Below are 12,716 nucleotides of genomic sequence, written 5' to 3'. Positions count from 1 at the left end.
AGGGAGAAGCCTGGGACCGCTTGGATGCGCTAGGAGCTGGCACGAGGTGGGCAGCGCCCCGGCCGTGGCTCTGCCCCGCGCCGAGCAGCCCCGGCGAGGCTGCAGCATCCTATGTTCCTGCTAAAATATCTCTTCCGCACCAGCACATTTCAAGGGAGTTTCCTGTTTTAAAGAAGCCAGCTATAGTATCAGGCTTCCTGGAAAACAGGGCACACAAAAAAGAGATTAAAGCAAAAAAAAAAAAAAAAAAAAAAAAAAAAAATCTAAGCTATTCCATTATGGCTGGGACTTGTACAGCTAACTGTGTTTTAATTACTCGGGATAAACTGTACCCTCAAAAGGTGCAGCATAACAACACCGTAAGATGGAAGAGAGCGAGCCAGCTAATCCTGCTGCTGGCATGTAGAGCCCGCAGCCTCACAAAGGCCTGGGGGAGGGGGGAGCCGCTTAAAACAGATTGCCAAGGTTTCCAGGAGCCCCATTTGTAAAAACAAAAACAAAGCCAGAGAAGAGCACAGCAGCTTAAGCCCTGAATTTCAGAGATTTTTTTTTTCCCCTTTTTCTGTACTTTCTCCCCACCCAGCAGCGGCAGCGCTGGGCCCGTGGTGCTGGGTGCGGGCGCTGGCCCCTGCTGCGGGTTTCGCCCACGCCTGGCCGGGGCAGCACCAAGTCCCACCCGTGGGCTTTCTCATCTGTTCTCCTTCGCCCCCTTTTTGCATTCAGAAACAATCTCCGAGGCTGGGATCCAAGAGGCGACGACGAGCACATCTCGACCTTGGCAAAGGGTGGTGGAAGGGGGAGCAGGAGAGAGCCTCGCGCAGGGACGGGGATCGTGCAGCAGCAGTGGCACGCACAGGAAAAAGCACAGGGTGTGCAGAAGGGGCTGCAGATAAATGCCAGGACAAGCCCACACCTTAAGCACGGCGTGCTGAGTGGCTCCTGATCCCGTACGTTGGTCTGGACCTGGAGAACACGGGCCTGGAAGACGCCGGGGAGGCTGCTGAGGCTCCTAGCATCTGATCAGAGGAATGCACAACTCGGGGAAAATATTAAACAAAAGCAAAGTATTTTTATCCTTCTTAATTACAGCGCCGTGGGCCTGCTCTGAAGTGGGCTGCAGCAGGACTTGCAGATGCTTGGCGTGGTTTCTGCGTTCCTGTCAGTCAGCTTGCTGCTTAGCAGATGCCTTTAATTCGATTTTGACAGGCAGCGGCGAGGTTGCGCGAGGCGAGGGTCCCCCTTCCCTCCCGCTCGCCGAGCGCTCCTCTGCAGGGGAGAAGAAATCTTTATGCAGCAAATCGCTGGGATGGAAAGGCTGGACTTGAAAGTTATGAAATCCCGAACTGACAAGAGCACACTTCATTAAAAATTCATCTAAAATAGCCATTATAGGATGGTCGTGGTAATTAGCTGAGAGAATAGTTTTCTCTCCTGGCCTCTGATTCCTGACAGTAAGGAAAGAGGGCAAGAAACAACCCAGAATCTGTAATGAGCGGCTCCGGCGCAGGCTGCGAAGTATCCCAAACCGAGCTACGAGGAGAAACGCTGCAACACTTGAAGTCGCAGCCGGTAGCGAGGAACCCATTAACATCTTGCAGCCAGCTAATTGCGCTCGGAATGAGGTAGCTGGTGCTAGCTGCAGAGCCGGGAGCAGCGCGGTGCAGGGACTGGTCGGACAGCGGTGCTGTGGGCAGGAGGATGCCCCGAGCAAAGGGTTTGTGCATTTTTTTAGGAACCAAAACGCTCCCAAGGGCATGCCCTGGGTGTTAGCTGGAGTGCTTTTGCTCTGGCTTTGCACGGAGGCTTCTCGAGGCTGCGAGGTGCGGGCACGGAGGTGCTGGTGAGGGTGAGAAACCTGCCCCCTGCCACAGGAGCACGTCCCCAGGCTGGGGACAGGGGACAGGGCCAGCCCTGGGGTCAGGCAGCCACTGCCCTTTTTAGGCAGTGAACTGGTCCCGGTTTCCGCACCGTAAAGCACAGATGTTTAATTTTAGGCTGGCAGATGTTTCACTCCTGGCTGAGGTCTGCAGCAAGGCAAGATAGGGGTATTTATAAACCAGTAATATTTTTCCTATACTAATTCCAGATTACCTCCCTGTATAAATAGGTCACAAATCAAAGCTCTGCCTTCTAGCACGCTGTTATAAATGGACCGTTTGGAAAATGTAAACTGTCCCGGCTGGGGCTGCATCGCACACCCAACCCACGCGTGCGGGCAGGCACACCAGGCTCCGGGCAGCCGCCCCCCGAGGGCTCGCCGTGCCAGGGGCTGCTATTTTTGGGCAGGGTATTTTGGGGAGAAAATGGGCTTGTGGGGTACAGACGTTGGTAAAGCATCGCCGTTTGGAAAGGAACTTCTCAGGAAAGAACAGGGGGAAGTTACCCAAGTGTTGGCGCAGAGCGGATGGAGGTGATTTGGTGGCCATGGTGGTGGCTGTGGGCTTGTGACTTGTGGCTCTGTCATCAGGATTTTGGTGAGCTTTTGGTGAGGGTTCATCGCTCCGGTCTTTCTGTATCTCAGGTTCCCATCCCTAAACTCAAAGTTGCTGTTCCTTGCCCACCGGTGTGGTTTATGTCAGCAAATGGCCAAGAGTTGAGCGCAGGCTGGTGGGAAGCGGGGACTCAGGAGCGGTCCCAGGACGCCTCAGGGATGGTACGAGGCAGAACCTGGGCACCTGCTGCACCCTCACCACATTTCCCACCCCACCCCACTCATGACGAGCTGCAGTGTCCCTACAACTTTCAGAAAAAACGTGTATTTGGAAAATAAAATCCCTCAGCGTCCGACGTGCGGCCATGGCTGCTCCCTCGGCAGCGATTTCCTGCAGGCCGCGGGCAGGCAGCTTTCGTGGTCGGGGACAAAACTGCACCACACAATCCTTCACATTGTTTGCCCGTCCATTGAAAGGGAAGGAGCTGCTGCCCTCTGAAGATACACATTAATTAGAAGCGAATACTATCCTGTTCTTCCGCGCACAGAGGCCAAACAGACTTGCTTTCTTTGAGAACATGGGACCAAAGTGTCCCTTGTGTCCCGTGGCTTTACATAACTGTTCTGTGCGCGGCGATGGCTATCTGCTGGCTGGGGGAGCTGAAAGCCCTCAATCTTTGCTCATTTTTCTTTGGGGGCATTGAGTTTGTGCTAATGCTTGAGTCGAGACGAATTCCAAAAACGGTTTGTGCGCCTGTTTAGTGAGAGGTTTGTAGACGGCAGGAGAGATGTGCCCGAATTGTAATAGTGGATCGGGCGCACTTTGTCTTGTTAGATCAGATTTTGGGTTGTTTTTCAGAAATATTTGATTTCAGCAGAAGAAACGTTAACTTCTCCATGGCTCCATGTGTCTAAGACGAGCTGACTTCAAAAGCAAGGAGTGCTCGCGAGGCAGGATTGCCACCAGCTCTCCCCGGTGCGGGTTTCCGCGTGTCACCGCTGTTTCCCTCAAAAGCTGCTTTTCTTTCAGGGAGCGGGTTTGACGCCGCATTCTTTGAAATTTCTCCGGGAAAAGTGCTGATGCAGCACTCGTTCTCTCCTGCGTGCCTTGTTATTGCTACGCTGGGCTCTGTGGTGCCCCAGCCTGGTTTTATACGGAGCGATCGCTTGCGACGGGGGGCAGAGGAGGTGTGCTGGTGGAGGAGCTCCAGTTCTTCAGCCAGGCCAGGCTGAGGAGGGCAGGGCTGCAGGGGTGCAGAGCACCACCAGGTGGGTGCTGTGGGGCGAAAGGAACCCCTCAGCCCCCATGTGCCACGATGGATGGCCAACACCATGCGGTGCCCCTGTGGGTTTTACCCAATGCAGCCGTCTGAAGGAGCCCCGGTGTGATCACAGCAGCAACCCGTTGCTATTTCAGTCCCAAGCCTGACTTCTATCTTTTTTTTTTTCTTTTTTCAATTATAGAAGTATTAGCTCAGAAGTAGTGAGGACCTTCTGGCTGTCCCTTCTGCTCTGAAGTGTTTGTATTGATTGCAATTGCTTCCTCTGGAGACCTGCAGTTCATACCTGCAAAAAAAAATAATCACTGGAGGCCTCTGAAACCTTCCTGAGCATCGCTATCAGCTTCTCTTTAGCAGCACAGGATCTGCTAGTTTGTGGATGGAGATAAATATCTTGGGGAATTCTTACCTGAGTCATTAGTTTAAAAAAAAATAAAGTATTATATTGCAGTTTTACGCAAATAGGGCAGAGCATCCTGCTTCTGTCTGTGGTGGGGTTTTGTGGTGGATTTCTGCTCGGCAGCGTGGATGCCGTGTGTGTGCAGAGAGGCTCGGAGCAGGCATTGCTCTCCCTCTCAGCATTTATCACAATTATCGCAATTATCACAAGCCATGTGCACAGACATGGCCCCGTTGTCACCTCTGCCTTGTGACCCTGCTGCTTCAGGGTCGTGCGTGCAAGGCAGAAAGCTGTTGGCAGCTGCTTACCCCAGCAGCACGGAGCCTTTCTCCCACTGCTGCTGTTAAAGACCTTGCACATCCCAAGGCTCCTGGGGACTTACCGGCAGAACGAGTGCCGTGTGAGGTCGATGGCATCTGAAATTGGGAGGAATGTGGTTGGGTTTGTACACGGCAGAGAAGCACTCAGGGGATGCTGGCCGGGAGCATCCTGCGGTGCCTCGCAGGAGCTGCTCGTCCCTCTCCCCCTCCACGTTTGTGTTTGCTTCGCAGGGGCCTTTGTGCTGCCATAGTGCTTCTGTGGGCACGCTCTGCCAGAACCAAACGTCTGAAGGACAGCAGAGCTGGCCATTTTGTTTTTTTTTTTTTTTTTTCTCCCTGGTATAAAAAGGATATTTGGCTCCCGTCTCTTTTGTTTTATTTGCGTTGTGCCTAACGGGAGGCGCTCTGCCCATCACCATCGGGGCGCACAGGTCCCTCAGGTCTCCTGCCCTAAACCTGCACGGCAGCAGGACGGAGCACGGCCACTTTGTGTAAATAACAGGGCTGAGATGGCAGGGGCATGGGCTTGAAGGTGTGCACATGGGTTGTGCTGCTGCCATCAGTCCTGAGTCACACAAGGACGAGCCGTGCGCCCCTCGCAGCCCCGGCGCAGGGTCTCGGTGCTGCGGGGAGGACACCGACGGGTCCAGCCCCTGCGGTGGTGGCAGGGAGCAACTGGATACGGCGTGCACGTCCCAGCTGGAACACTGACCCTTTGTGCTGCTACTGCAGCAACAGGTCTGCAAAACTGGCTGGTTTATCTGCAGAGAGGAAGCACGGCCCACAGGGCATCGCGGCTGCGGAGCGCGTCGCCTCCTGAGGAGGGAAGGTCTCGAGTTCGTAAGCTCTAATTGCTGGTCTTTCTTTTATCGGTGTTCACGGGTATCGCAGCGTAGAGCTGGACTTGATTTCATGCATGGCACTTGCCACGTTATCAGCCCTTCCTGGGGAGGGATGGATGAAACCCAGGAGCTGTAGCTGCTCCCAGCCTGTCCTGGTGCATCTACAGTCCCTGTACGCCCGTGTCAGCCCTGTTCTGCTGGGATTTGTGCTTTCAAGCATTTGCGTGGGGTTTCCAGCATCAGTGTTTGCTGGTGGGCTCTGGAGATGCTGCAGGGAAATGGCAGTCATGTAACTGGGTCCTGCAGCCGCAGCTCAACACAATTTTTGGTCTCTTGTCGTGGTGAGGGAGGTGAGCTGGTGACCATCCCTGGGGCTGTGTGTGCCTGCAAAATCTGACCGTAACTTCAGCAGGGAAAACATAAGAAGCATTTAGGGTTCTGAGGTAGATATTTATCAAATCTGGGCAGTTCAGTGCCTGTGTTAGAGACCGCGGTTGGATTGCCAGCCTGTTCTTCTGCGAGTGCTCAGGGAAGCCGGTGCTGCATGCTTCATTTCCAGACTGATGGCAGATGTGCAGAGCTGCCCACTTTCATAAATGATTAACCTAGAACCAGTTAAAGTGTAATTAGGCTCCAGGAGTCCCTCTCACAGCATCCAGGCACAACTGCGAGGCTGCTGCTGCCCGTGGAGAGCCCGGTGAGCCTCCACATGGGGCTGCAGACCCGAGGCAGCGGCTGCTGGAGCGAGGGGTGGCTGCAGGAGCTTCCTGAAAAGCTGAAACCTGACCTTCTCTTAACGTTGTGCCTGCCTAATAATCCGTGTTCATGTCTTTCCCTTTTAATTTTGAAGTTGCTCAAGAAAAGCCAGAGCAGATCCCGCTGGAGAACCGCTCCTGTGTCCTCATACGCCGGGATTTAGTTGCTCTCCCAGCCAGTCTTATCAGTCAAATCGGATACCGCTGCCACCCAAAACTCTACTCAGAGGGAGATCCTGGAGAGAAACTCGAGCTCGTTGCAGGTAATAAGGGGGGGAACTTTTCTTAGCCTGGCAATCGCTGGAGATCACTGATACTTTCCTTCTTGAAATGCGTTGTTCATCTCGCACCATTGCTGGAGCCGTGTGCTTTGTGTGCCCTTGCAGTGTCTTTCTGGATTATTCATCACCAATCATCTTTTTTTTTTTTTTAAAAAAGTTCTAAGTTTCCTTTAATTTGCTGATAGAAAAATGTGTCATTAACAGGATTTATTCAATTGAATTAATTTAGCATTTTAATTGAATTCTGCAGCTTGTGTTCTTCCTGATTGGTGTGGGCTGCATTGCAATTGTATTTTGATTTAGATGCACAGATCTTATAAAAAAAAAAAAAAAATCATCACACTATAAGATTTACAAAGCAATAGAAATTAAATTTGTGTCAGTGAACAAGCTTTGAAAAACCTGTCGAAGTTTTTTTTTTTTAAATGGGGGATGTTTTAAGCTGTCATACGCTGCGGTTGGAAGGAGGAGAAGGAATCAATTTTGCTCGGTCCTTTCATGCATCTTTATTTTTGGTTTGGGGGCAATTTACTGTCCCTGGAGAATTCAGGGCTGCTCTGTGAGGGACGTAGGGGCGTTGGGGTGGGAGGTGGTGCTTGCGGGGGTCCCGGTGCTGCAGGGCTGGACACAGGGCAGGGCAGAGCAGCTGTGCTGCGCTGTCTGGATCGAATCTGGTCTGAAGAGCTTCAGGGAGCTCCCCCAGATCCCTTTTGCTGCCCCCACGGCATGGCAGTTGCCTGTTTTCCCCCCGTGTAGCTGTGTAGGTGAGGTGACCTGTGTGCCACGTCCCTTACCTGCAGCCTCCTTTACACCTGCAAAGCCCTCGCTGTAAAAAGGAGGCATGGCAGCACAATCAGTCCAAACCCGTAGTCCTTTCTGGCTTCTTATCTCTGGGTGAGTAGCAGGGTTTTGTCATCAGTTTGCAGAGGGAATCTTCATTTCAGGGATTGCCCAGAACGGCTCCTGTCTGATCAACGGTGGGTTTGCAGGGGCAGGCAGGAGTGAAAAGCACTCAGCACAACGCAGCACAAAGCCACCGGTATTTATTTTGTATCTGGAATATTCATTTTGTACAAATTTACATTTTCGGTGAGACTTCTTAAAAACATCAAGTGGTGCAGGTTATTTTCACAGTGCGAGCTGCAAATTGGCTCGAGGCAGCTCTGCTTGATTTACATTTTTCAATCTGGAAAAAGAAAGTAGATTAATATCTCTAACTGATAGTGGCTGCCCGGGTTATTTTTTATTTATTAAAGTGAAGTTACCCTTGGTAGCGGCTGGCGTTCTGGCTTCTGTGTTAAAATACTGCTACTGGGGGCAGAAAGGCGCTGCAGCTAATTGCTGTCCCCAAGCCGGGGGGGGCCGGACCCAGGGCTCACGTAAACTCTCCGTTCCGAGCATTTTCCTTTGTCTCGGATTTTTCGTGCCATCGCTGATTCTGCAAACTTCAGCAGCTTTCTCTGAGAGGGTCTTAAACCAGCCTCGCAATGCTCACAGCAAATCCGACGGGCAGATGCAGTGCGCGGAGCCGCTCTGAAACCCGCGCTGGTGCTCGCTTGCCTTCTGCAAGCTTTTTTCCACGAAGGTCAGGAAAACCTCTGGCAACCCTGGGCTCGGTGGGCACACTGCCCCATGCAGCAGCAAATTTGGGCCCCCCCCAGCCGGGGGTGCTGCCTTCCCCCCCAGCACAGCCACCCCCCAGCAGCTCTGCCTTCATCCCGCAGATTAAGGACAATAATCTGAAGGCTGTGCTGGAAATCCAGGAGGTAATTTTATTCCTCCGGTAGATGTTTTTATGTCTCGGGAGTGTAGGGTGTTTTGGATCCCGCTATAGCCTGTTATTTAGCCCTAATTAAAAGCAAGCCCAAGCCCCAGCCCCAGCTCCCCCCTGCCTGCGTGCTCCTGTCCTTTGGGCACTCTGTAGGGAAGGGGAAGGAACCTGCGGGGTCTGCTGCCAAACCTCTGCATGGCTAAAGCCACTTTGGCAGGGCTCCTCCAGCTGCCGGAGAACATCCCTAAAGCCCGTGTGTTTCAAAGTCAGCAGTTCTGGGCATTAGAAGCAAAAATTCCCAGCTCACCAGAAGTATCAAGAGGTTAGGGGCTGGGATTTTTGGAAACGGTTAGATCTGTAGCATAATGAGTGCTGCTTTCTGTGCTGGGTGTTTTTTTTTTTGTTCTTGTTGTTTTCAGTTTAGTTGTGCTCTTCGATCTTTCACTGGAGAGAAGAAAAAGCCAAACGGTTTGGGGTTTTCTTCCTTCAGAAAAAAATAGATAAACTGGTTATGTATATGGTATCACAGGATAAAGCCTTGTACTGTGTGTCTTTGGAAAAAGAAAAAAAAAAAAGAAAAAAGAAAAAGAGAAAAAAAAATTCCACTCATTTGACTTCCACAGACCTCCTTCCTGCATGGCTAAAATTGGGAGTGCCACTACCTGGCTCTTGCCAAGACCCCGAGGGGCTGTAATAGCGGCCCCGCCAGCCTTGCCCATGCCCCTGCTGGCTGCACACTCCCCTCTGGGCTGTGTCGGGATCGTGACCGAGCAGCAAAGCAGAAATCCCGGGTCGAAGGCGGCCCCTGTCAGCAGCACGAGGGCTTAACTTTGAATTCTCCCTCTCTTCCAGGCTCAGGTGTTTACATCACGCGGGGGCAGCTGATGAATTGCCACTTATGTGCCGGTGTCAAACACAAGGTCCTCCTGAGACGTCTTCTGGCCACGTTCTTTGATCGGTATGTCCTCTCGCAGCCCGTGCTCCCTCCAGGGACTTGGTTTATTTTCTGGTGGTTTAACTACGTTAGCAGATGATGTGTGAGCACACCATGCTCTGTGTATGCCACGCTTATTTCTCTGCTGTTTCTCAGCGATGCCTGAGCCTCAACACCAAATTTTCCAGTTCTGTGCCTTAAAATCTCGTAGCTCGGTGCCCCCTGCCCAAACTAAGCAGAAGAGGCTGGTGTCTTTGTGCGGGGCTTCGGAGGGCTGCTGGGCCCGGAGTCCCCAGTTAAGGATCTTCCTTTGCCTTTCTTGCAGGAACACACTTGCCAATAGCTGCGGAACTGGAATCCGGTCCTCCACCAGCGACCCCAGCAGGAAGCCCCTGGACAGCAGGGTCCTTAATGCAGTGAAATGTAAGGAGAGAGGTTTGCTGCTGCTGTGTCGGAACAGCATGCCGGGAGCAAAGCCGAAACCTAAGGAGGGAAGGCCCGCTCTGTTGCGTTACAGGGGGAGCTTAATGGTGAAATTAGGTTACAGGGAAATTAATTTTTCATGTCATTTTTTGTTCTGATTTTTTTTTTTTATTATTTGGCAATATCTTAACAGAAAGCATTATTGCTACCTAACTGTTTTGCTATGTGTTAAAACACAAATTTCCCAGTTAATTATTGGGTGCTCTAAGAAGTACATCAAAATCAAGCTTTTAGCATCAAGCAGAGCTTGATACTGCACAACCAGGTCTCTGTGCCCTGGCTTACATGTTTTAGAATATGTTTTATAGACTTTTTTAAAAAAATGATTGAAAGGAACCCTGCTGCAAATAATTTCCTTTTTAAAAGTTTGCGTAAAGCAGCACTAGCTTTTGTTTTTAACATTTGAACCCCAAGCAAAGCCCTGCATCGTGCCGTGTGGCTCAGCAGGTCTGTCCCTAGAGCAGCTGGGCTGCCTTAGAGCTGGGGCCTGAAAGATTCAGCTGTTCAAAACGAGCACCCCTTCCCCTGTCCTGCAGGTAAGGTCCCCATGTGTCACCGCTTACACTCTTGACTTCGGAGCCAGTGTGGGGCACCTGACGGAGTGCCCTTCGCTTGGCGAGCTTGTGCCCAGCAGCCAGTGCTGATAAAAGAGGGTTGTGTTACTGGCACCCAGGTGGTTCAGTTTTCTGCAGCAGGCTCCAGAAACCCGTGGTTAATCGTGGCTGCTGAGCTCCCCCTGCGTGCCGGGGCGCTGCCGACACGGCGCTGGCTGGAGCCGGAGCAGCGCGGTGCCGCGGGCAGTGCTGACGGTCGGCACGGCGGAGCCTGTCCAGCGTGTGCTTGATATATGGTGGAAAGCAAATGTTCTCTCACCCTCGCTGGATTCTGGATAGTAAATCTTTATGTAAATATTGTGCTGGAAAATGAAACTCTAAGCTTTTTTTTTTTTTTTTTTTTTTGCGAGAGAGAGAGATTTGGAAGATAAATCTTTTCCTCTCCCTGATTGTTGCTCTGCTGCTGAACTCCAGGGGCCTTCCAGCCACCCTCTGAGATTTGCAGCACATGGAGGAAAAGGATAAACCAGCAGATGTTCAGTACATAAAGAGAGAATCACTAGGAAATGCTGTTTGTGCTTGCCTGTAGCCTGTGCGTGGAGCTCTCCGAGAGCCCCCCGGCAGCCTGGGCAGGCAGCGTTTCAGCCAAGCTGTGCTCCCTGTTGAGGCTCGTAGGTCATTTTGGAGGTTGGAAAGGCTTCGTAGTGCAGTGACAGTGCCCACAGCATGCTGTTGTGTGCAGGGTGGAAGATTTAGGAATAAAAATGGAAGTATTAGAAAGAGGCGGTGCACAAGCTGTAACCGATGGCTGTTTGTCAAGGCAGTGCTTGGATCTTGCTCCACAACATCGGGTGCCTTACCCGTGTGGAGAGCAGGGCTGGGCTCACCGAGCTCACCCCTCCCCATTAGCTGTGCACCACCACGTTCTCAGAGCCACTGATGGAGCTCGTTTTTAGGAGCCTCTGTTGCCCTCCTGTGCACCCATTTCTCCTCTGGCCTTTCCCTGCTGGCAGCTGGGGCCAGTGGTCAGGAGCCTGGTGCTGCCAGGGCTCTCCAGGTCCCCAGGGAGTGCTTGGTCTTTCTCCACCCCCCTTCCTCCAGTCCCTTTGGGGTTTCTCTGCCTTCCACTGCATCCCTTCCCGGCTGCCCCTGGAGCTGAGGAGCCCTTTTCTGCGGGTCCGAGCTCCTCCACCTGCTGGCGATCGGCGCGCGTCCAGGTTGGGCGAGGCTGCAGTTGCTCGGCCTCGTGGTGTTGCTTCCCTGACTCCTCAGCTCTGTGTATCCCTGTCTTTGCAGTGTATTGTCAGAATTTTGCCCCGAGCTTTAAGGAAAGCGAGATGAATGTTATAGCGGCCGATATGTGCACCAACGCCCGCCGGGTCCGCAAGCGCTGGCTCCCGAAGATTAAGTCCATGCTGCCGGAGGGGATGGAGATGTACCGCACGGTCATGGGCTCCACCACAAACAGTGTCCCCCTGGATCCCGAATTCCAGCCCAACTCTGCTCAGGTCTTTGAGCAGCGAATCTATGCAGAAAGGAGGAGCGATTCAGGAACTATAGTAGCTCTGAGAACTAACACGGTGAACGTAGATCTAAGCAATGGATCCAGCCAGTCCTTTGAACAGAGCGAGGATGCCGAAGGGGCTGGCTCTGTTATACAAGAGGCAGCTGCCACAGATGCTATGGCATCGGATACCCAAAGCACTCCGCAACCTTTTGAACAAGGTTCTGGCTCCTCCAGCCGGCCCGAAACTCCGGTGAGAAGACAAGATGGTACTTACGGAGGGACTTTATAAAGAGAGCAAACGTTTTGTGACCTATAAGGGATCTGTAATACTAAAGCTGCTTGCATGCATTACTAATACAAAACAAAAATGTGATCAAGCCACTTACCTACTGAACTGCTACTGTTGCCTGAAAAAAATGTGATTTTTATTCTGCTTGTATTTAAAATTTATGAAGGAAATAATCGCATTCGTTATACTGTAAACGACTAGGTCTGTGGCGACCTACTTAAAAAAAGAAAAAACTATTGGGCTCCTTTTTTGATATTCCTGAGGTTAGTCTATAAGATTGTAGCTTTTTCCTTTTTTTTTTTTTTTTTTTTTTCTCCTTATTTTTCTTTTTCTAAGAAGGGGAGGAGAAAAGCTAGACACCCCCCAACCACCCCCGCCATCACCACCCCATCCATTTCTCAGCTCAGAAGTAAAGCCATCGTTAACCTTTTCCTTGAAAAGAGAGTTTCACCGTCGCTTCACAGGAAAGCAAGATGTGTTAGGGTACGAGTGGTTTGACTGGCCAGGATTTTTCTCTCGCGGAACGGCTCTAGCCAAGTGGCACAGGGTGGGGGAAATTGTTCAACGCTTCTGTCGGTGGAAGGTCGGCGAAGGACCCGGCGCAGGGAGCGGGGGCTGCCCCCGCGTCCCGGCGTGCGTGCAGGGAGGATGCGTGGGCTGCAGGCTGAGCCCTGCCCTTTTTCCTTTGGTGTTGTTTCTCGATGCGGCTGGGTTCTGGGTTTCGTTCCTCTCGCTCTCCCGCCCCGAGCGGCTCCTTGTCTCCTTCTCCTTGCTCGGCGCCCCACGGGGGGGGCTGCCAAAGCCACGTCCCTTGGTGGCTGCCGTAGGCTGGGACCTCGCTGGGGCCGGCAGTCTGCTCTTCCGTCTTT

At 52.2% G+C, this 12,716-nt stretch overlaps 1 protein-coding gene across 4 annotated transcripts in view; it reads left to right on the top strand.

The window, feature by feature from the left end:
* Nucleotides 1-12,073, top strand: part of NACC2 (NACC family member 2) — a 45,687-nt gene extending 33,614 nt beyond the window's left edge. For all 4 annotated transcript variants that reach the window (XM_032200370.1, XM_032200371.1, XM_032200369.1 and 1 more), the window contains exons 3-6: nucleotides 6,124-6,291; nucleotides 8,933-9,038; nucleotides 9,340-9,437; nucleotides 11,348-12,073. In XM_032200370.1, coding sequence (XP_032056261.1) covers nucleotides 6,124-6,291; nucleotides 8,933-9,038; nucleotides 9,340-9,437; nucleotides 11,348-11,847 — 872 coding nt within the window. In that variant the 3' untranslated portion in view covers nucleotides 11,848-12,073. The remainder of the gene's footprint in view (nucleotides 1-6,123; nucleotides 6,292-8,932; nucleotides 9,039-9,339; nucleotides 9,438-11,347) is intronic.
* Nucleotides 12,074-12,716: the final 643 nt, after the last annotated feature.

The sequence above is a fragment of the Aythya fuligula genome, chromosome 19, assembly GCF_009819795.1.
Source record: "Aythya fuligula isolate bAytFul2 chromosome 19, bAytFul2.pri, whole genome shotgun sequence".
NCBI classification, from domain to species: Eukaryota; Metazoa; Chordata; class Aves; order Anseriformes; family Anatidae; genus Aythya; species Aythya fuligula.
The sequence above is the reverse complement of the archived record's forward strand: the minus strand, read 5'-3'. Positions and strand labels throughout refer to the sequence as shown.